The sequence below is a fragment of the Cinclus cinclus genome, chromosome 1 (genome assembly GCF_963662255.1).
Source record: "Cinclus cinclus chromosome 1, bCinCin1.1, whole genome shotgun sequence".
Taxonomy (NCBI): Eukaryota; Metazoa; Chordata; class Aves; order Passeriformes; family Cinclidae; genus Cinclus; species Cinclus cinclus.
Genome location: NC_085046.1, coordinates 2681613 through 2705326, shown reverse-complemented (window position 1 = coordinate 2705326; position 23714 = coordinate 2681613). Strand labels below are relative to the sequence as shown.

At 44.7% G+C, this 23714-nt stretch overlaps 1 protein-coding gene across 2 annotated transcripts in view; it reads left to right on the top strand.

Moving 5' to 3' along the window:
• The first annotated feature begins 11004 nt into the window (after window positions 1-11004).
• The window catches only part of VIPR1 (vasoactive intestinal peptide receptor 1), a 58562-nt gene continuing 45852 nt past the window's right edge, over window positions 11005-23714 (top strand). For both annotated transcript variants that reach the window (XM_062493389.1, XM_062493380.1), the window contains exon 1: window positions 11005-11853. In XM_062493389.1, coding sequence (XP_062349373.1) covers window positions 11652-11853 — 202 coding nt within the window. In that variant the 5' untranslated portion in view covers window positions 11005-11651. The remainder of the gene's footprint in view (window positions 11854-23714) is intronic.

Genomic DNA, 23714 nt, shown 5'->3' with positions numbered 1-23714 from the left:
GTAACTACTAGGTAATGATAATGTAACTTTAATGTAACTTTAATGTAACCATATGTAACATAATGTAACTATATGTTACATTGCCATGATTTACTTTCAATAAACCACATTTTCTATTTTGTCCCCATCTTTATTTGCAGCCACTTCCCATCACTTTTTCTTTTGAGTCGTGTTCAAAAGTCTTGTGTGTTTAACTCAGATTAACCTGCTGAGAGCTGCCTGGATCTTTTTGCCCATCTCCTTCCTACATATAAAAAACCTTTACTTTTGTTGACTTTCAGCCAGATGGTGCCACTCCCAACATCCCATCTGAACACATTTTTCCTGTCTGAGTGGCTTCCACCTCACATCAGTTTCCATGCCCCTTCACACCCAACCCTCTTGTTGTTCTTAATTATTCAAGCTAAATCATTTTCATGTGTAACTATTCCAGTTTGCATTAGGAAAATTATATTTTCACCTCCAGTTCTTTGGAGAAGCCAGTGAACAGGAGTTGGGGTGGGGCTCCATGCGAGTTCTCCTTTTTGCTGCTGTATTTAGCTTTCTCTTGAATTTCAGCTCTTTGCATAGTAATCTCACTTGGTTTCTTTTCCTGTTGTTCTCTTTTTAGCCCTGTTGCTCAAAGGCATTTTCTGCTCAGCTGAGTTGATCCCGACAGCCAGGCTGAGACTTCCAGCAATGCTCAGAGGTTTTCTGCTCCTCCTGCTGCTCTAAACATCTTCTTTCCAAGATCCTCTTCCCAGGCGTCCTGATCACTGATGTCCATCTTGGGTTTTACTTTCCTGATTGCCTAATCTGTTGTTTTCCCCATACCCAACATTACTAAATTGAGATTTGAAGTCTTTCTCTTGCTCCCACGGAAAAAGGGCCCTACTCTTTTCTTTCCCACTCGTTTTTCCACACAATTTCTCCCTTTTTCTGCTGGCTCTTTGCTGGAAGATGAGGGTATTTTGAGGAGAGCATTTCAGTATCTCATATTTCTCATAGATGTGGGCATCAATGTACACTGGCACATGGAAAGGTCCTTTAGAGATATCCAAGTGCTGGGAACAGAGTGTGAAGTATTTAGGAGATTTGTTACTGCTTTGTCTATTTTTTTCCTATAATGAAAGAGTTTTTTGGAGGCAGAGAGACCAACCTAACAGTTTTGACATGGATTTCTGGGTGGGGTTTTTGTGGGTTGGGGTTTCCTTAGGTTCCTTTGAGTTTGGGAGGCTTTTTGTTGTTGTTGGTTTTATTTAGTTTTTTTGTTGTGTTTTTCTTCTTTTTTTTTAATCTTGGGTCTTCTGCTTTGATTTCTCCATCTGTCAAAAGATATTAGAAGTACTTCTATGAAACAGTCTGAGATCTACAGCCAGTGGCATCACCTGAGAGAGGTCTGGTGGTACTGTGCCACTAAGATTTAGTTTTTGTCATCAAAGCACTCAGTTTCTGTGTCATTTGTGCTCTTTTATATTTTCCCTTTTAACCAGACAAAGCAGAAATATCCTCCCTCTAATCTCCCCCATCTCTGCTGTTAGCAGGTAAGGAATGACAGAAGGAAATGCCTAGGGGAATAAAGCAGAATTCATTATCTTCCTGAACATCAGGTTCACCACAAGCTGGTGCACAGTTTGAGGGTGCTGGAGGTTGACTTCAGGGATGGATGGGAAGCAAAGTTCTCACCCAACAGCCAAGGTGGTGGACCCCTGCAGGAAGCAAGAGGGTTTGATCCTTGCTTTTTTAAAGCTATTGGAAAACACTTTCCTGGTCAATCCTCATCAATGCCCATCACTGGAAATGTTCAAGGTCAGGTTGGATGAGACTTGGAGCAACCTGGGATAGTGGAAGGTGCCCTTCCCATGGCAGAGGGTTGGCATGAGATGATCTTCAGGGCCCCTTCCAACCCAAACCATCCCACGATTCTGTGTTTCAAACATGGAGGTTGCTGGCGGGTCCTTTGGCTTTGGAACGTGGATATTTCCATCACCTGACACTTCACTGGGATCCTCTGTCCCACCTGGCACTCAGCTGTGTGCTCAGAAGTGTTGATGTCGGGGATGCAGCCCTGCCACAGCATGCCTCCATGAGCACTGTGATGAGGAAGGTGATGGGAGCTGTCAGAAGAATTAAATGTGGCCCTCAGGCTCCTGGGGAGACGTCAGTGCTCTCCTCAGGTGGAAGAGCTGCCTGCATGCCTGGTTTAGGCAGTGTGGGTGAGTGTGTGTCATGTCCTATTTGTCACCTTCTCCTCTGTTTTTCAGGCTCTTAGGCTCACGTTAGAACCTGCCCAACCTGTGGCTCTAATTCCCTTTTCAGCCACCAAGAGTGGAACCACATTGTGAATTATTCCTGTGTTTTCATACTGACCCTGCACACAGCACTGTGCAGGGGGAGTGCTGGTGGTTTTGTTTGCTGAGTCCAGTAATGTTTACTGCTCTAGGACTGTTAAATTCCTCCTAAAATCTGTAGTCAGGCTGCTAAGTCCTGATGAGAATGTCCCTCTTCAGCAGCTGCTCAGATACATGATGTCCTCTATGTGCGCTGGCCATTGGGCAGAGGAGGGTTATCAAAAATGTCTTAACTCAAAGCTGGCAAACTTAAATGCGATTAGAAGCTTTCCTCTAGGAGATCCCTGGACAATCAGTGTTCTCCAGCATGTTCTGTTCTTCTGAATCACCTCTGTCCATGTGTCCATCCTGTGCTAGCTTAGGTCAGGATCTCTTCACTTGCTCTCTGTGTGGTTTTTCCCATTTTTGTGAATCCTTTTTCTCCATGGCAGCATTGCTCCCTGTGGTTGTCCTAACCTTGCTCTGCTTCACTCATTTCACAAATGACTTGTCCTTTTGTTTCCCTCCCTCCTCAGCCAAAGGAGGAGAGCTTGTCCTGCCCTGACTTTTGTCTGAGAAGCTCTTGAGCTTGGAGTGGCTCCGAACCATTGGGACACTCTTGCCTCCCTCATTTTCAGGAACAATGACCTTTTCCTTTGTCCTGGGGCCAGAAGCTCATCCCAGCATGTCCTTCTTCTTGGAAGGCACACCTGGATGCTTCAGGCCATCTGTGAAGAACCATTCACTAGAGGGCTCTGATAAAAATGTTTTATAAACCCATGAGTAATGTACTCATCCAGAGACCTGACTAAACCACTTCTGCTCCATTTGAAAGAGGGAACATTCTTTTTTCCCTTGATGTCTGAATGAACCAAGCTCATCTTGTGCCAACACCTTTGTATTTTTTGTGCTCCCCTTGGTAGGGAAGCAGCCCTTTGAGAATGAATTCCTTGAAATCAAATGTGTTTATGGATTGTTCCAGGAAGAGACATGGATTTTCATAGAAAACTCTCAATAGTGGCACAAACAAGCCCTCTTTAGGGCCACTTGCTTAGAATGGAAGTGATGTATGAATAGTAAAATCATCCTGGAATTTCTCTTAGGTTGGTTTGATAAAATATGTGGAAGTCACTGATAGCCAAGAAGGTTAAAACCTTATCCCAGACTGTGTTATAGAAGGGCACTGCGGTGACTGCTGGAAAACATAACCCACAGGAAGGATTATTTTAGGCATTCCCTTTTTCTTCTTTTGTTTCTTGTTTCTATCTCCTCCTGGTTGCTCTTCAGGATGTGGTACTGACACCAAACCTTCCACTGTCCCAGGTTGCTCCAAGCCCCATCCAAGCTGGCCTTGAACAATTCTAGGGATCCAGGGGCAGCCACAAATTCCCAGGATAACCTGTGCCAGGGCCCCACCAATAAATAATTTCCTTTCTAATATTCAATCAAAACCTACTCTCCTTCAGTTTAAAGCTGTTCTGTAACACTTCCCTTTGCTGTCCTTACCTCAGTGCATTAAAAAAGCCAAACAAACGAAACAGTGAGAAGCTGTGCACAGGATTTGCCTCCTCTCCAAACAGCCCCAGAGCTCCAGGTGAAGTTGGTGCTTATTCCAGGTCTGAGGGTTTCCAGCAGGAATGCAGGGCAAGCCTGGTGCCTGTCACTGCAGCCCTTTCTTTCCTGACGCTCTGCTCACTCTGGGCTCACACTGGATTTCTAGACACTCTCAGGGCTTTCACTTCCCTAAAAGTTAACAGGAGCTGCTGTGTTTGTGACCAACACTGTTGTTCCTCAAACCAAAACCACTGCAGCTTTTCTGAGAACCGGAGAATGCCCAGTTTGCTTTTTCCAGCTCCCTGGTTACGAATAATCCTCAATATCCAGCCTTGCAGGCGTCCTGTTTTCCAAAGATTTTGTGTATGTGATGCATGTACACAAATCCCAGGCAGTGGGAGAGATCTGGGGAATGGATGTGAAGAGAAACCTCAGGGACTTCACTGTGGTTCAGATCAAGCTCTAATTTTGTGACAGGCTCTGTGTTGAACTCCCACTTGCCAGTTTATGCACCCCTCTGGACAACCTGCCAGACTCAACTCCTCTGGATTTGGGATTCTCCCACCCAAAAAGCCTTCCAGCTCTCTGGGGAAGCTGAGCAGATCTGAGTTCTCTCCAGAACTCAGTGTTGTGGCAGGTGGACCTGCTGGGGGGTGACATTGGGGTTGGATTCAGGAGGAAAATAAGACTCAAGTGGCACAGCTGGAGTGAGCTGGAGGTGCACTGGAGAGCAGGCAGGACCGGGTGGGACCACTCTGTGCTTGACCAGGGGAAGAATCAGAGGTGGATGGATGGACACTGTCAGGAATTGGGATCTGAGGTTTTTCAGTCCCTTCTGAAGCTGCATGTGAATTAGGAAACATTTTTCCTGTGCACAGCAGTGAAGAGGTGGCTGCTCAGGAGATGACTCAGGGCTGGATGAGCAGAAATTCAGGACAGTATTAATGGGTTACTTGTACATGCTGCTGGAGCCAGGGGCCTTTCCTGAGCAGCAGCATGCCAAAGTTCATATATCTTGGGTAAAAATAATCAAAAAAACCAGCCTGTGAACAAATTAGAGCACTCAGCAGTATTCGCTCAATTTCTTTATCGGGATCCTGCCAGGTACCATCTCCACCTGCCCTTGGAGAATGCCAGGGGAGGATGGGGATGTCTGGAGGGGAATAATTCTGTTTAGATGGGCCCAGGTCTGTGGGGTTTTGTTCATTTAACTTCAGGTACTGGCAGAGTTGGCACCCACCCCTCAGGCTCCCTGGATGGAGCAGTACAGGGCAAGTTTTCTCTTACCTGTTTTAGATAGTTCCTTCAATTTGGAGTGACTCGTGCCCTGAAAGCTTCTGCTTCTCTCTTCAGGTGAGGAAGGACAATCAGTGTGAAGACAGATGTAGATGTTTACATTACAGACGTGTAATTTTTGCCCACAGACCCCCAAATCCTATTCCTGAACCCTAGAGGTCAGGAAGATCTGGATCTGCATTTCCTTTGTATTCCTGCTGTTCCTCTCATTGACTGAGCAGATGCTTTGAATTTCATTCAGAAGGTTTAAATAGTTTAATGGGTAAATTTTGGAAAAAAAATTATTAAAAAGAACAGACTTTCCTTAACCAGGCTTCGTAGACCTTAAGGGAAAAGAAAATTAAAAGTAGCCAATGATCAACAGTTCAGGAAAAACAAGATAATTTTTGTACCCTAGGTAGTGGAGTCCCCTTCTTTCCCTCCTTGTCCCTACCCATTTTGGGATAATTATTGTTGTTCCTCTCTTATTTTCCCTCAGCCATAGGAGGGATATTGCAGCACTTTGCTCTGAACCCTGTAATTGCAGATCCAAGCCCTGCTGATCTCAGTGTTCCTGCAACAGCCTGGATTCAGATCCTCACTCCTGGAGAGGAAACTCATCCTTGGCTGCTCCAGCTGATAATTTAAAGCAAGGAGCAGCAGGTGCTCACCCAGCCATCAGAGCTGTCTCCTGCTCCTTTGAATTCACTCAGGTGCTGCCTCTCTTTTACTTGTGTATCATAACTGAAATTCCAGGGTCTCACTTCTTCCTTAAAAACCCCAATCCAGCATTTTTTTTCTTTTTTTCCCAGCAGAGGCATTTGCAAGCTTGTCCCTAAGGAGTTAAGGAACACAGCTGCACAGCTTCCCTTTCTCTCTAGCTCTCCAAGCCCTTTGCAAAACACTCCTTTTCCCTTGATCTTCCAACCCCTCCCACCGAAATGGGGCAATCAGAATAAAAGAAGGCTCTGAGCCTCCAAGCTGCTGGGTTGATTTGGCCAAGTTGCCTTTGTTTGACAGGGCCTGCTTGGATGAGCTGGGAAAGGACATCTGCTTTCCTTGTCAAATGATGGATCTGTCATTGGCAGGATTATGTTTGGCAGGAAGATAAAGTGGAGTGGTTTGGGCAGCTAAGTGGGAGTCAGGAGAGTTGGGCATTTGCCTGGACCTCTTTTATTTGGAAAAGTCTCCCAGGGACATGTGCTGATACACATGGTCTCTCACCAGTGGTTGGTCACAGAGAAATTTATTCACAACACAAGAGAGGTACTGGAGAAAATAAATTTTCTCTGTTTAAAAATCACTGGGTTTGCAAATCCTCCTGGAGTGATCCTACAAAGGGCACACAGGGGGTTTGAGGTGTTTTAAACTCAGATTTATCTTCCATTCTGTCTATATTACTGATACTTTAAATTTACTTCCCCACATTGTCATGGCATTTGTAACATGGTTTTGGATTCTTACACAAAGGTCCTTCAGAAGAGCAAATAAATCTTTACAAATACTCCCTTTAAAAAAAAAAAAAATTTCCCCAGCCCACCAGAGCTTTTGCAGCATTTGACAGCCTTATTGTTGGAAATTGTGTCACCCATCACTATAGAAAAAAAAAATCCTTGGTGTCTTTCTTTTCTCATTCTTGCACTGTTACACTGTACTTTTTTTGTCTCGCTCAGAGGGTTTTTAGGAATAAAGCTGTATTTTCCTGAGGATGTTTGAAAGGTAAAAACAAAAAAAAAGAACCTGGGAATCTAGTTTTAAGACAGAGCTGAATGAAGTTAGAGAAGAAATCAAAGCCAGGATTGTTTAGAGAGTTCCTTCAGTCCTGTGTTCCTACAAATAATGAGTATGGATGAAAGCCAGAGGGAGATTATATTTCTGATGCTTGAAATAAGACCTGCCTGCTAAAATCTTTCATTTCTTTTGTGGTTCACATGAGAAAGAAACTTCATCTCCACGTCGAGCAGTGACTGAAGTCAAGTTACAGAAACTAGGAAGGCATGGAGGGCTCTTGTCTTATTGCATTCCTGTTTTCACAGAAGCTCTGGGAAGGTGGGGATGGTGAGAAATTGTCACTCATAGGACTTGAAGTGAACCCATGTCCACTCCCACTGAGCTGAACAGAAATGGGTGAGGGGTGGGAATTCACCCTCTGAAGACTTTTCAGTTCTACTCCTCCTTTGTTTGATTCCAAATCCTGTTGTCACTGTGGGCACCTTGGTTCTCATCTCTGGAGTCGCCATCCAGAGAGCTCCAGGTGAGCCCAGGAACATCCTGGGATCAGGAGAAAGGGACACATTGAGGCTCACAGCCCTTCTTCTGAGAATCCCACCTGGCTCTGAGGAGCTGCCACGTGTCCCCTGGATATTCTGGCGCTGTAGATGAAACTAAACATTTCTGCAGCTCCTTCAGCCTGTGGCAACCCTTGGAATTGTATTTAATTAAGGAGTATACACAAAGGCTTTATTTGCATCAGCAGACTGCACAGTAATCCTCTAACAATTCCTGGGATCCATCGGGAAGGAAAACTCTCATTAATAAAGACTTTGGTTACAGCTCTTTGTTATGTGAGAGTTGCTGCAGAGCTCGGGGCTGCAAGAAATCACATCCAGAAAAACATTCCCTTCATTTTTCTGCTCAGGGATCAGAGTATGAGTGGGAAAATCCCTGACAAACTCACCACAACTTTACACGATGTTTTGGGCATGCCAGGAGGGATTAGTGAGAGGTGCTTACTGCGTTTCGGTTCACCCATAATGGATATTCCCAAGAAACTGGATTGCAGTTCACCCTCTGATGTTAACATGAGCTAACCAGAGCTTGTCATGCTTTTTGCTCTATATTTACTTTTTGGATGGGAAATAGGAATTCATGTGCTCCCCAGCTCTTTGTCTGTGTGGCCAGTTGCCCATTACAGTGGGAGAGGCCAAACTCCAAAATCTCTGCCTTTTCCATAAGGAAAAACCCAAATAAAAAACACAGCATAGTAAGAAAAAGCCTAGAAATGGAGAATTAGTGAGTGGGTTTGTACAAAGCTGTCTATAAAGTCTAATTCATCTTTTCCAGGAGGAATAGACCAAAGAAATATAATTATTTAGCCCCTCCTCCAGGGAACATCCCCTTTGACAGGCAGGACTTTCAATCCTTGAGGGCTCTTTCCAGCCATGAGCATTTTGTCACCTGGGGGGGAATTAAGGCAGCTGAATTTGTTTCCTTGCTCACCGGGTACCCTGATGACCCAAAACCCCCCACACTTTCTGTTTCCTAATGATGCCCAAAACGGTGATATATTTGGATTTTTTTTTTTATTCCCTCTGCCTTTATCAGCCTGTATCAGTGACAGCTGTGACATGTGAGGGTTATTGCTGTTATCACTGAGGAGGTTGAAGGAGGGTTGCTGTGATAGAGTTATTTATTTACTTCTTTAGTTAATGTGCAAAATGAGCCATAAACGTGAAATCCTCCAGTGTGAATCTGTTTGCTGACCTTGATTGAGTTAAAGGTCCGTGGACATTAAATTCACACATCACTGACGTTTTCCAGCTAAGTGCTGGGTATTTAAGTTTGAAGCCATCCAACCACAGGCAGTGGAGTGTGATGAAAGCCTTCAGTGCTGGGGTTTGCTTGCTCTCTGTGGACGTGGAGGGATGGTGAAGAATCAGGTCAGAATGAACACAGAGCTCTGACTCAGCTAAAATTGAGGATGATGTGTCCCACTGACAGAGAAGCTTAGATGCATCCCACTCTTTGGTTATAGAATCATAAAATCATTAAGGTTTGGAAAGATCTCCAAGATCATCAAGAGGAGTCATCAGCCCAGCACTGCCAAGGCCACCACTAACCCATGTCCCCAAGTGCCACATCCACATGGCCTTTAAATATCTCCAGAGGACTCAACCACTGCCCTGGGCACCCTGTGCCAGGGTTAAACCTTTCAGTGAAGAAATTTTCCTTAATATCCAAACTAAACGTCCCCTGGTGCACCTTGAGGCTGCTCCCTCTAGTCCTGTCTCTTGTTACTTGGGAGAAGAGCCACACCTGGCTGTCCCCTCCTGTCAGGGAGTTGTGCAGGGCCACGAGGTTCTCCCTGATCCCCCTTTTCTCCAGGCTGAGCCCCTCTCCCAGCTCCCTCAGCCCCTCCTGGGGCTCCAGGCCCTTCCCAGCTCCGTTCCCTTCTCTGGACTCTCTCCAGCCCCTCAATATCCTTCTGGTCATGAGAGGTCCCAAAGTGACCGCAGGGTTGGAGGTGTGGCCTCAGCAGTGCCGAGTACAGGGGACAATCCCCACCCTGGTCCTGCTGGACACCCAATTCCTGATCCCATCCAAGTGCCATTGCCCTTCCTGCCCACCTGGGCACACCTGGGCTCATGTTCAGCTGCTGTCACCAGCACCCCCAGGACCTTTTCCAGCCCCTCTGCTCTCAGCCTGAAGTTCTGCTTGAGGTTCTTGTGGGCACCCACCTTCCATAAAAGCTCACAAGAAGTCAGCACCAGCAATGCAAAATGCAAGGTCTTCTGCATTTTGCTATTTTAGTTGCTGGACACCCTTTTATCAAAGTTTTGACTAACATAGATATATTTTCTTTTGTGTTGTATCACAAAAAAAAAATATTTTAAGGATTCTATGTATAATCAAGTTTACCTGAGCCTGTCACGGACCCACTTCTCAAAACAGAGCCTCATTTGTTTTTAAAAAGTGATAAAACCAGTTACTCAAAAGTAAATACTGGCCATTGAGGTAAATATACAATTACCCAGTTTAGGGGTGAGGTTTTGGTGAAGGGAAGAAGTGGCAGTGAAGTACTTGCTAATGGGCTTGGTGCAAAATCTACTGGCTAAAAAAATTCCAGTGTATTGTAGAGCTACAGAGTGCTTTGCCAGCCCTGATCAAAGTAAGACTCATATGAATTAATTTATAAAGTGAAAACCAAAAGTATTTATAGATGTGAGATGAATTTGGCAAACGTTTAAGTCCAGAGAGTTAAAACTTCCCTTTGAAAAAGTCAGAATGTTTTGAAAACATTTCAATCTTTCTTTTTTCCAGCAAGTGTTCTGCAAATCTCTCACGCTTCCCCTCGTGCTTTTTTAAGGTTAAAATGAAATGGCAAGAAGCACTGTAAATCAAAACAAAATAAATCTATGGCATTTCAGATGAGCCAAGATGAAATTTCCAAAGATCTGTTTCCCCTTGGGGAAAAGAAATATTTGAGCATGAAGACAACTCCAAATGATTCCCCTTCTTCTAGTGTTTTTATTTTTATTTATTTTTAATTTGACTAGAAAACCACATAATTAATTGTTTATGCACTAGTAATCAAGCCCATTTCTAACCTAAAAGAAATTAAAATTTGAAGAAGGCATGGCATGAAATAGGGAAGAGAACAAGATTGTTTAATAGGAAATGGTGAAATCAACTTAATGCATTAAAATATTTTATAATTTTAACCCAAACTTGCATCAAACAATTGTTCCCTCAAAGGATTGCTGGACTTTTTGTCTTAAAACCTTGACTGGCAAATATATGAACAGAGTAATAACTCACACATTTTGAAACAACACAGGATTTAAAAAAAGAATATTTTCTCTGCCCATTTCTGATGAAAAATATGATTATCCCAAAGCCCTCAAGAGGGGACATGAATCAATCACTTCTTACTGGAGAGGTTTCTCCTGTGTCCTCGTGAGCTTTTCCTGAAGTTCACCCCACTGATGTTTTTTCCCACATTACATTTAACAGTGACAGGATAAAGCCAAGCCAAGGCTTGGATCTCTTGACATCTTTCCCTTCTCTCCACCTCTTTGCAGCTGGATTTCTGACAAGTTTTCTGCCTGCTGAACTCCCTTTCCAGTCCCTTTAGAAGAGGTGGGGTTTGGAGCAGCCTCAGTTTCTGGCCAAAGCAATGGTCAAGGTGTCCTCTCCAAGCTGAGAGCACGCTGGTGACAAGGGGACACTGAGATATGTGTGAGCTCCCAGCTCCTTTTTTTTTTTTTTTGGAGTAAAAATCACCACATCCACATTTTAGGATTGAGGCAGCTCATTAATTGCACGTTATGAGACCACAGTTAATTACCTGTACATTCGTGGCCACTGTTGTATTAAAGACACAATTTGATCAGGGCTGACTGAGGAGAAACCACTCCAGAGGAAAAGTCTGGTCACTGAGAATTTCCTGCTTTTTTAGCTCCTTGCTCTTCTAATGTGCATCAGGGATTCTCTCCTTATTTGATTTGGGGTTTGTTGTGCTTTGAATTATCGTGAGAGCCAGGAGACAGGGATTAGACCATGAAGCTCAGATCCCACAGCTCCTGGCATGAATATTAAAGCTGCTGTCTTCCTGCCCTACATAGCTGGTGGTGCTGGCTAGCCAGGCAGGGCTTCCAGAGCATAAAGCAGGAGAATTGCTCCCGATCATCAAAAAAAAAAAGAGAGAAAAAAAAAATAGGTTGTGGGGTTTTCTAAGGAAATGGAGGGAAATGCTGAAGAAACATAAAATCAGGCTGGGTGCACATCTGTGCAATGGTCCTGGAGAGCTCCAGCCTGCTCCAGGAGGCCATGAATCCCCAGGAATGCCTCCCTGAGGATGGGCTTTGCTCACTGTCTCCTTCTGTGCCCTCCCTGCAGGCGTCCAGCACGAGGCCAGAGTGCAGCATCATGCAGGAGATCGAGGAGGAGCGCAGCCAGTGCCTGGCAGAGCTGACCTGGGACAACCAGACCTCAGGTATGGCAACGTTCCCATCCTTCCCAGGCCAGCAGACCCCCGTCCCCCAGCCCCACAGCTGCCTTGCCCAGGCCGTGTCCCAGCCCTTCTGCTGCTGGAGCAAGGATTCCTCCAGCTGCTCTTCAGGAGGGAGACAAATAGGTGCTTCCAAAGCACAGTTCAGTCAGCCAGGAGTTCCAGCAGCTCTGCAGGCTCCCTTGCAGCCTCCTGGTTGGGAAAGCCTAACCTTGAGGTGTTTCAGTGGGATTAATCACAGTTGTCCACCTCTCTGAACTGGAATTTTACCAATTTTTCCTTGGGAACTGAAAGCTTGAAGTTTTTCCAGGCCTTGGATTACTTCAAGAGAAGTCAGTGTGACCATCTCCTTTGATTGAAGTGCCCTCCCTCCCTTATGCTCAAACTTCTCCTGTCCTCATTGTGAAGCAGAGGGTGCTCCAAGGCTGTGAAGAATTTCTGGAGTTGGGACAGGCAGCTGAGATCCTCTCCTTGTTCCTTAACCCTCTTCCTGCTTCGATGATCAGGAAAGGAGGAAGGGTTTGGTGCTGTCCCATCCCATCCCATCCCATCCCATCCCATCCCATCCCATCCCATCCCATCCCATCCCATCCCATCCCATCCCATCCCATCCCATCCCATCCCATCCCACCCTGTCCTGCAGCAGAGCTGTCAGAATCCCAAGTTAAGGCATCCAGTTGAATCTTTCCCCCTCCAAATGCCTCTCTCAAGTTACTAGTCCTGTGTCTGTCAGCAAAAGATGTGTAAGGACCCATGTTAGACTCCCAGGATCCAAAAAGAAGGGATCATTTTGCTGGGAAAAGGGCTGGGAAGATGAATCTCAAACCCTGCTTGAGATTCGTATCCCTCCTGCCAAAAGAGGGAGAAGTGGAAGAGGAAACTCTCTGGAGCTCAGCAATGTTTGCAACCAGGCCACAGACTGAAGGACTGTTCTGATGGAACAGAACCCTGGGACAAACTGATCCCAGGAGGAGCTTCACTGGATGCCAGGAAGGCTTTTGGCCTCTACTTTTATCTACTAAGGGATGGCTGTCCTTGGTTTGGAAGCTGTTTCAAGTGTCCCTGTACAATTAAATGGAAACTTTTGAAGCAATGTTCTGCTGGAATCCAGTAAAAGGAGAACCCAGGGTGGATAAAAACCTTCTTCTAAAAGCCAGCTAAATGCTTCATTTCATTTTCATGGATATTTAAAGAAATTCAATTAAATACAGTACATTAAAAGGAGAAGAATAAATAGTTTAAGTGATAATATTTTTTTCTGCTTTGCCACAATGATTTTTCTCACTGGAAAATTTAATCCCAAACAGCTTTTTTTATTTTTGTTTGTTTTTTTTTTTTTTCCTGCAACAACAGAACTAAACCAATGCAAGTATTTTTCCCAATCTTGAAGTAAAGACACACAGCCATACTGCAAGTCATTAATGCCCAAAGCAAATATATAGAAATCCTTTGGAGGGTTGTTATTTTTTTTCCTGATGGAATGCTGAAACATTGGGCTGGGATAAATCTGCATTTATACCAGTCATTACTGATTGATTGGACTAATTCAGAAATTGCAGTTTTGGGCATAGTAAAATGTTTTTTTTCCATGGGGACAGTACTGGAACTGGAGTGAGAGGACAAGGGGGGATGGCTTCAGACTGAAAGAGGGCAGGCTGAGATGAGGTATTTGGAAGAAATTGTTCCCTGTGAAGGTGGGGAGGGCTTGGCATGGATTCCCAGAGAAGCTGTGGCTGCCCCTGGGTCCCTGGAAGTGTCCAAGGCCAAGTTGGATGTGACTTGAACCAATCTGGGACATGGAAGATGTCCCTGTCCATGGAAGGGGATTGGAATGAGACGATTTTGAGGTCCCTTCCTCTGTGGAAAGCAGTTGGCATCCATTTACCCCAAAACATCAGCAGGTATTTAGGAGCTCAATACCTGATTTTATTATCCAGACACTCACCACTGCCCTGGAGGCAAGAGAAAAAAACAAAATTGTTGGCTTTCAAGTGTGTGACTGTGGATGAGTATGGAGAGCTCTGTTGTGTGCTGTGTGAACAGAAGATTTCCAAGTGCTGGCCCAGGATGTGTTTCCCCTTCAGAGCATTCTCAGCATGTGAACACAAGCAGGTCAAAGATGTTTTTCTGGTGTGAGGATCCATAACTCAATAAATGTGGCTGAGCTGTAAAACCAAACTTTGAACTTTGACGGTTGGAGGTGAGGGGGAATTTTTGCTGCAGAGAAATCTCCTGAAGGTGATGATGTGAGATCTGCTTATGATGATGGTGACTGCTTCATCTGAGTGGAAAGAGAAAATCCAAGTAAAACTCTGAGGAAAAACATGATTTAAACCCAGTTCCATCCCCCAGAGCAGGAGGATGGAAAGCAATCGAGGCTTCCTGTGATTTGCAGTGTAAAACTTTGATTTATGGCCAGGTAGTTGTGTTGCCTTTTCAGGAACAAGAAAGTCACTTGAGGCTTAAGGAGAGATTCGTTACCCTTTTAATCAAATGAGTGGAAATAAACACAGTGTCTCAGTACATTCTGGAAGGAAAGCTTTGTTTAGGAGCCATTATCAATTGTATTGATCAGAGGGGCTTAATCACAGCTGTAATTCCATGTGTCACACAGATTAGTCACTTGTTAAGAGCCCTTGATGGTGGTGCTGAGGTTGATCACTGGCTCAGGTTAAGCAGGTAGATTTCCACTGATAAACAATAACATACCTCTTCACCCTCTTTTTTTTTTGTGTGTTCAAACACCCACCCCTTCCTCACAGGGGCTGAACATGCGTGAAATCCAGGTTTCTTTTCAGATTAAATTTCTTCCATCCCTGGAAGTGTCCAAGACCAGGTTGGGCAGGGCTTGGAGCAGGCTGGGATAATGGAAGGTGTCCCTGCCCATGGCAGGGGTTTGGAAGGAGATGATCCATGGGAATCCCTCTATTCCCTCTGATTCATTATCTGTGGATTTACCCGTATTTGAGGAGGTTTGACAATTGGACTCGATAATTTTAAAGGTCTCTTCCAACCCTGATGATTCTGTGGTTCTACAGCCCAGGGCTCACTAAATATTACCTAACTCTGAGGAAGAGAAGTTTGTTTAGTTCATTTTCCAGCTCAGGAAAGACTGCAGAGGATGCAGTGAGGGGGAAATCCACAGGGAAAAACAGTTGAAGCTGGCAGTGTTTACAGAGGAGAACCAAACGGCAGAGAGATCAAAGTCTGGGCTTCTAAGGAAGTTTTTAACCATCAGAGGACACCCAACCGCCTCTCTGCAGGTCTGCAGGAAGGAGTTTTATGGGTTTTGTGGCAGAGCTTGCCAAGTTTCTGGAAGGGTGTGTGGGATGCAGCTGTGTTGCAGCACAGGGCTGGATTTGGTGAGCAGGACTGGCCTTGCACTCCTCTGCCCTGGTGCTCTTTGACTCAGTGCTGAAATAACTAGCAAAGCCATCAAATGACACATGTGATTCAGCACAGGACTGGATTCTTTAAAATCAGGAATAGGCAGAGACCAGACTCACATGGGGCAGCCACGGTGTGGGAATGACTTTTGGCAAGGGATTTTCACTTGTTTTTGGGTATCTCTGGTGTGTCCTGGCCAGGTGTAGGCAGCTCTTTCAGGATGTGATGAATCCTTCTCAGATTGTCTTGCCTGTTGTCAAAATCTTTAAAATGAGGGGAATCTGAGTGAGCAGCTCAGGTGTGTAGGAAAAAAACACATTTCACAGATAATCTCCATGCTGGTGTTCCCTGACTTGGAGGGGATTTGGCCAGATGAGGTGAAATCATGGCAGCAGGGTTGGGCAAGATGACCTTTAGAGGTCCCTTTCAACGCAAACTATTCCACGATTCTGTATTCCAGAAGTGAGGAATGCAAGCCCAGCCTCAGTGAAAACTGGGCTTTTCCAGCTTGGACATATGTGTGCACCACAGTGACTGCTCAGCTGGGAATGCAGCAGCAGGGAAGCTCTCCCAAGGATTGGGATAAAGGGCTTTGCTTCCCAAGTTCACAGACAGAGGCAGATCCCTCTCTGTGAGGTGTCGCTGAGCTCCCAAAGGCTGAAAGGCAGGAATCACCACTGCACTGCTTCCTGCTGACTTTCACTTGCCTCTTTTATGTCATGGTCCCGGAGCACACAGGAATATTTCTGGGTTTGTTTTTGAGAAAGCTTCGCTTCTCCATGGCTGTAATTTACAAACAGCTCAGCTTAAACTGGAGCACGCAAATGAAATGATAATAAATAAATAAAAAAGTAGCTCTCTCTTTGTTAAAGGGGCAGGAAAATCAATCAGATCTAGGTTGGCTGGCTCAGCTCATTATCTGTTTATCCCATTATTGCTAATTAATTTGCTCTGCAATCAGATACTCTTTCAGAAGCAGGAGAGTTATTTAGGGATAACAGTTGAATAAGGAGCCATGACTCGTGTCTGGGTGGGATGAGCAGCTCTGGAGACCAAGAGCTGCACAGGAAGCACAGCCTTCATGGAATCACAGGAGCTTGGAAGGGTTTGGGTTGAAAGGGACCTTAAAGCCCACCCAATGCCCCCTGCCATGGGCAGGGATACCTTCCACTACCCAAGGTTGCTCCAAGCCCTGTCTAACCTGGCCTGATACCCCCAGTCCTTCAACACTGCACTTTTTTGTTTCCTCTCTAGCGCTGTTAGTCTTGGGAACAGAATAAATCCAATAAAAAGTCTGAAAAATGGAAAACATGGGGAAGAAAATAATGCCATTCCCTCTCCCAATGCTTAACTCGCACATGCTTCACACTTGTGAGATAGAAATGAGTTCTGCAAGCTCATCATCACCATTGTCACATGAAAAAAAAAAAATTCCAGGTGGGAAACGACCCATGCTGTTTAAACTCTGAATATTGATTTTGCTGTTCCATAGTGGGGACTGGCTTGGAAAAAAAAGTTTGGAGCCTGGAGAGGGGGTGGGGGGGTCTCTGTCAGTTCCCCCTGAAGAAGTCAAAGTAAGTTTGATGGGAGGAGAAGCAGTGAACATATGGAAATTAAAAATCGAGATGGAAAAAAACATTGATGAAGTTTAAATTAGGAGCCTGTTTATTCATCACCATCTGTTTATAGTGCAGCAAGATAAGAAATAATTAATAGTTCCTTGCTTGGAAAAGTTCAAGTGAATTCTCACCTCCCAGTTGCATAAGCCCTCCTGGGGCAGACGAGGTGTCAGTGGGATTTGTGGGACAATCCTGCTCTCAGCAGCTCTCCAGGTGCTGGAGCAGGCACCATGTGTCTGATCCAGCTCAAGAACTTCAGAAAGTGCCCAAAGTAAGGTGGGGGAAAACTGGATGTGGCACTTGAGGACGTGCATCAGCGGGGAACGTGGTGGGGCTGGGTTGGTGGTTGATTTTAGCAACGTTATGGATCTTTCCCAACCTCAAAGATTCTGTGATTCTGTCATTTCAGAGCTGTGTAGAGCTCTCATAAGCCTTGTACCATATCCATCAACCTCTCAAAAAATTCTGGGATAGCAGGAATGGCGTTAAATGGCAGCTGTTGGTCTGCTAAATCAAACCCTAAATCAAACTTCTACCAGCATACTCAAAAGAAAAACACTTCAGCTCAGCCAAAAGTGTGTTTGATCTTGATGGTTTCTCTAAAGGCAGAAGGACCTGCTGGACTTTTTTGCCGTGTTCTCTTTTATTGATTTTTAATTTACTTTTTTTCCTATTACTCCAGCCTAGGTGATACCAAGGGCTTCTTAGCTTCATTCTTGCTCTTACCAGCAACACCGGGCAACTCCCAGATATGACATCAGTCCCCTCCATTCCCTGACAGTATAGCCTCTCCTTCAACAGCAGAAAATTCAGCCACGGGACATCAAGACCTTAAACCCCAGACTCTTATGTAGGATCAGTACCAAAGTCAAGCTCCTTTTTATTTAACAGGATTTTTTCTCCCTTTTCTTTGGCCATGGCCATGATATACAGTAGGACAGGTCCTTCCAAATGTTCTTCCCTCACCTCTCTGGGACTCTTCCCAAACATCTTCATGCTGCAGCTCTTGCAGGGGTGGAACCGGCTCCCTGGAAACTCAAAATAAAGAAATATATCTTTTTCTTTTTTATTATTATTATTATTTTCAGAAGAGAACCTCTGCAGTCTCTGCTGTGAAATCTTGCCCCTGAAACACGAGGAGGGAGCAGTGTTGTCACAGTGATAAACCCAGCCTGAGCCCTGAGAACCAACCCCAGGCTTTGGCTGCTCTCATCCAGCCTGAAGTCAGTGCTGTTCTTCCAGATCAGGAGTTTCTTCCTGTGGAAGCAGTGATCACCAAAATTTTCCCTAAAAATGGTTCTTTTCCTGTCCTTCCTTGCTCCATGATCCACTGCCCACCCCTCCAGTGAGCACTGCTAATTCCCAGTTGACTTTTGGGGAGGTGACTTAGTGGTGAACATGTTGGCTCTGGGTTAACTCTTGACCTCAGGGGCTTTTAAATATTTTTCCAACCTCAACAATTCCATGTTTCCAACAGTGGTCCCACAGTTGCTTGTCTGAACCCACCCACTCACCTTAAGTGCCAAACACCTGCCAGAACCAGGATGAAATTCCAGCACAGACCCACAGCACCTCATCACTCCTCCCTGTGGAGCTAAGAACTGATTTTTGCCTTGACCTCACCTTTCCACAGATATGAAGACATTCCAACATCTGTGTTCTGCCTTAAAACACTTCAGGGGTGGAGGCTTTGCTTTGGTTTTGCCTGCTGCTGACTCCTGGCTGGAAGCTTTCTAAAAAGCAGCAGGGTTTGTTTGACTTGGGAACAGCTGTCCCAGGGCTTGTCAGGATTAGCAGGCACTTAGTGGACATAAATTTGTGTTGGAGAAGACATTGTAGTTTGGAGAATGTGTCACACTTTTAAATGTCAGCAGAGGTTTTGTTTGTTTGTTTGTTTGTTTGTTTGTTTGTTTGTTGTTTTTTTGGTTTTTTGTTTTTAATATGATGGGATAATAAAAAATGGGATAATAGATAAATGCACACAGCCTTAGCTGTGCAAAGGTTATAGAAATAAGGAGAAAGTGCCATTGCTGCACACCAATGGAAAATAAACTCCAAGTATTTTCAAAGCTGTGGACAATGGCTCAGATTAACCCATCTATGCAGAGGTTTTGTCTCTGACAGCAGCTTGTGTTTGTCCTTCTCACATCCTGTGAGATTTCTGGTTAAAAAATCTCTCCTTTCTCATCTTTACTTTTTGTTTTTTTCTGTTAATATTGACTGTGTCCATGATGGTACTTACCCTTTTCACCTAGGATATGTAGATTGGGGGATATTGCACATACCATAGGTGATGCTGGAAACAGCATTCCTAGGGGTTGTGCCACATCTCCTGGAGATGCCAATATGGGAAAAACCATCTAGGAAGGAACCTAAATTCAAAGTCTGATTCTCTATAAATCAAATTGCCTATAACTCCTGGAAGAGCAGAGGGATTTGAGTGAGGAAACCCTGGAATAAATCCTTTAAACATGCTGTGTGTCAGAGCACTGGGAATCTTGTTCAGAGGCTGCTGAGGAGATAAGTCATGTTTTTGGCAACACCCTGTGTAAACCTTCATCCTAAATCTTGGATCTTTTCTTTCAGTTTACATGTTCTGGAGTTGGGCAGAAGAGCTCAGCTCACAAATTTGATTTATGAAAAGGAGGGATTTAAAAAGTCACGTGTTTGTTTCATTTGTTGGTTAAAAAAAGGCCGAAAGATTACAAACTTGTTTTAAAAAACAAAATTGTTTCCGAATAGATGTTGTTGATGGAAAATCTCATAGTATTTTCACACCTAAAAACCACCTTCCAGCAACAGTCACTGGTGATTTCCTTCATGCTGATAAGAATAATTCAGCCTGGGGCTTTAAAGTGAGGTTTCCTTCATATGTCTTTGAGTCAAATTCCTGCAAACATTTGGGAAGAAAATTATTTTTTATATATTCCTGTTGAGTGCTAGGACAGCTTCTACTTGCAGAAGTGTAAACCAGGTTTTATAGTAATTAATGGTGTTCTTGTTATAGAATCCTGGAGCTGTTAAGGCTGGAAAAGACCTTTGAGATGATCAAGTCCAGCTTGTGGGAAAAATGAAATCGCAGACTTGCCACAGAGGCAAAGTCCAAAACAAACTCTTTTCACTTATCCTGAATTTTGGGATCCTTTTTGCTTTCTGCGACTGCCCAATCCCTTTTCTGCTGAATTGGAGCTGCAAATCCCTCGGTGAGCGATGAGCAAAGGAGCTCATCAGTGGTGGGAAGGAAATGTCACCGTGTCAGGGGCCACATGCTCTGGCAGGATTGTGGCTTTTTCCTTCAGCTGCTTGGCTTCTCTGTCTCCTCCTGCCTGCAGTGCTGCAGAGAGAGCAGGCAGCACAGCAGGCAAAAAATGTCCAAATTAAACACAAAGCTGGGGAAAGCTGGAAGGGCAAGCTCCGAGGGGATGGGGTTGCTGCAGAGCAGACTCTCAGTGGTGATGCAAATAAAAAAGGTGATGAGATGGAGCTGGGGGAAGGAAGGAGAGATGCCCAAAGGATGCTGGAGTATGAGTGGGACTGGGGACAGGAGGGCACAGCAGTGACTTTTCCAGGGAAGAGAGGGAGGTTGCATTTAGTGAAACATCAGAGCCAAGCTAACCCCAGTCAAACCCAATCTGTCAGAGAAAATACAGAGTAAAACCCTACTCTGCAAGCCCAGGGCAGGATGGAGCAGAATCAAACCCACCAAAGATACAAGGGAGAAATGATAGCAGGCTGTTTCCATGCTGGAAGCTACTAAATAGGCTGGGACACTTCAGCTTGAAACAAAGATGCCTGAGGAAGGATAATAAAGAGGATTTTATGGGTTTTCTCCCCAGGGAAAGGGATATTGTGGTTAGGCTGTGAATATTTCTGTCTTTGTAAAAGAACTGAGCAATTCCTAGTGAAACCAGCAATGAGCAGGTTCAAAGGGAATTCAGAAAAGGATGTAATTTTTCTGTCAGTGGACACTTAAATCGTGCAGTGCCTTGGCACAGAAGGTTGTGAATTCTAAAAATTATCCTGGGTTCAGAAGCAAAATTAAATTGCATTTAGCTTACAAGAATTGTGGGAGAAAAAGAATTTATCTAGGGTATATTTTTTTTCATGATTTCATCCAAGTTTGAAATAGGAAATTATCCCTCATTTGGGAGGTCTCTGCTCTCTGGAGTCTGTGATGGCAGTAGTGACCCACGGCTGAAAACCCAAGGTGGGTTTTTCCTCCACTGAGATCAAATTCAAACTGCCTGGGTGGTGCTGAGTTAGGGATTGTTGCAGGCACCATCTTTTGGAGTCTGTTTCCTTCAATCAGGCAAGAGATCAGTGCTCAGCTGGGACAGGGAGATTGATGCAGTGATAATTGGTTGTAATGAGATGCTTGTAACAGGCAAGCCACGGGTGAGCAGCAGGGCTGGGCTAGTCAGGGGGACAATAAATGTCACCCCATGGCTGTTTACGGTCCTGAGAGCTTGGAAACTGCCTGCTGGTATGAAATTTGGAGCGAAAATGAGAATTTATTGCAAAACACCAGGCTGTGATGGTGCCCTGGGATAGCTCAGCCTGGCTTAACTGAGCTGTGCCTTTTCCTTGCTGTTATCCCTGCGGGTACTGGGAGCTCCTGAGACATCCCAGCTGTCAAATGAGCATTTCTGCATCTGAACAGGGATTCCAAGAGCAAAATGCTTGGGGATGTCTTTCAGGAGAGACCTGGGGTGATCCCACGTGCATTAGAGAGAATTTGTTGTGAGGATTTGGGGGGTGGTGTTTGGTCAAAGGTTGGCTTCAATTGCCTTGGGAGTCTTTTCCAAACTATATGATCCCATGATTCAGTGAAAGGCTGATGTGCTGAAAGGGCTTTTCCCTGAACTGGGAGTTCACCTGGCTTCACACAGTGCCTGGTACCACCCTGCTGCCGTTCCTTTCTGTCCTCAGCCAAACCAAATCCCATCTCAGGGCTGTGCCAAAGCTCTGGAATTCATGTTTATTCATAAGGGAGAGTTCTCTGCTGCTTCCTAGATAAGCTTTGACCACGATTTGCTGTAAATGTAGATATGACTCCAATAAATAGGTTTTTATGCTCCAGTCTGCCAGTTCTGCAAACCAGTGTGTCTCGCTGAGAATTGACCTGTTTGGTGTCTATTAAACTTTTAAAGGGAGAGGAGATGAGAGCTCCGATCCCCTTTTAGCAGAGACAGTGGGAAAGGTGTGCTGGGGCCTCCTATTGCTCTGCAGCCACCCTTGTGTCACCGATCTTCAGCTACTTCTGAGCCAGAACCTCTTCGAGGAGGGCTCTGAGTGAGGCTGGTGCAGCCCTTGGCTAGCTTGTGGGGTATTTGGCTTGCAGAGAGGAAGGCTGAGCTGCTGGACAGAGGGATCTGAGCTCCAACTTCTTTAGAAGCATGAAGGATTTCTCCCTGCAGCCCTGCAGGAGAAGATATTCAGCTCCAGAGAAGCACTTCATGGTTTGGCAAGGAAGGGCAAAGCTGAGGGTGTGGGAGTCGCAGTTAAAATAATTAAAATGGAAAAAAAAAAATAAAAACTCTTTTTTTTAAAAAAAAAATATTTATTTAGTTCTTTTAAGTTTGTTTTTCTAATGACAAGAGTTAAAGACTGCACCTGAGACACCCAAAGAGGTGGTAAGTGCTGCTGACTCAGAAAAGCCACACACTTATTTTTATACAGCTCCTCCAGATTCACCTGGGATCCTTCCCAAGGCAAAGCACAGCCCTTGGCAGTGTGCATCCCACGGGGTTTTTTTGGGTTTTTTTGGGACAGGCACATGAGCAGAGCAGTTCTTTTGATGGAAATGGAGGCTTAGGTGTGTTTTTAACTCACTGGCACCGGGTGAGGATTGATAAATTCCTTTGCATCCTCCCTGCACGCACTGAGTGCCAGGTAGAAGACAACATTTATAATTAATTGATGGGGAAGCACTTATCAATCCCCAAACGAGACATGATCGGGCCAAACTTGTCATCTTTGCTATATCTAAGTGATGCCAGAGGGAAGAGAGGGATTTCTCTCTTTCAAGGCACAGTGCAACTTCTTCTGCCCCCACACAGGTTTTTGCCTGCCAACCTCCCAAACCCAGAATTTTTCCAGGATAAACTCTATCAGTTTGGGAGGAAAAAAAAAAAAAAAAAAAAAAACAAACAGTTTCTGGAAGGCTCCTTGATAAAGGTTGTCTGTGTGCTGGGTCAGATGGAAGAGCACAAAGTTATACCTGAAGCTGTGATGGGATGATTACAGCATCGGACTGTGCATGTAAAGCATTCTGCAGGTATCAATCTCCAATTATGTCAGCTCTTTAAACTCCACTTATTCTCTTCTACTCACTAAAATTGCTGATTTTCCTGGACTGCAGATATTTAGACACAGAGCTGTTAGGCCCAGAGGAGCTGTGGCTGCCCCTGGATCCCTGGAAGTGCCCAAGGCCAGGTTGGACATTGGGATTGGAGCAGCCTGGGATGGTGGCAGGCAGTTGGAATGAGATGTTCCTTAGGGCCCATTCCAGCCCAAACCATTCCAAGATTCACTGATCCTGTGATGCCAGGCACTGCCAGCCAGAGTTCTGGTTTCCATTTCCTTCTTTATTATTTATTGCAGAAATATTTTCAGCGTGTCTGGGGCAGCAATGAGGAAGTTTGGTGTTTTAAGAGCTAATGGGCAGATACAAGGTGTGTTTACAGAAGCAATAATTTGTAAAAATACACCTTATGTGACTTGCAAGTTTAAGTTTCCTTTAACCAGAAAAAAAAAGAGAAAAAAAAGCTTTTGAAACAAAAATGAGCACCTAGAAGCTTTCTTCACACATCACAGGTGGAGCTGAAAAATGTCAACAGA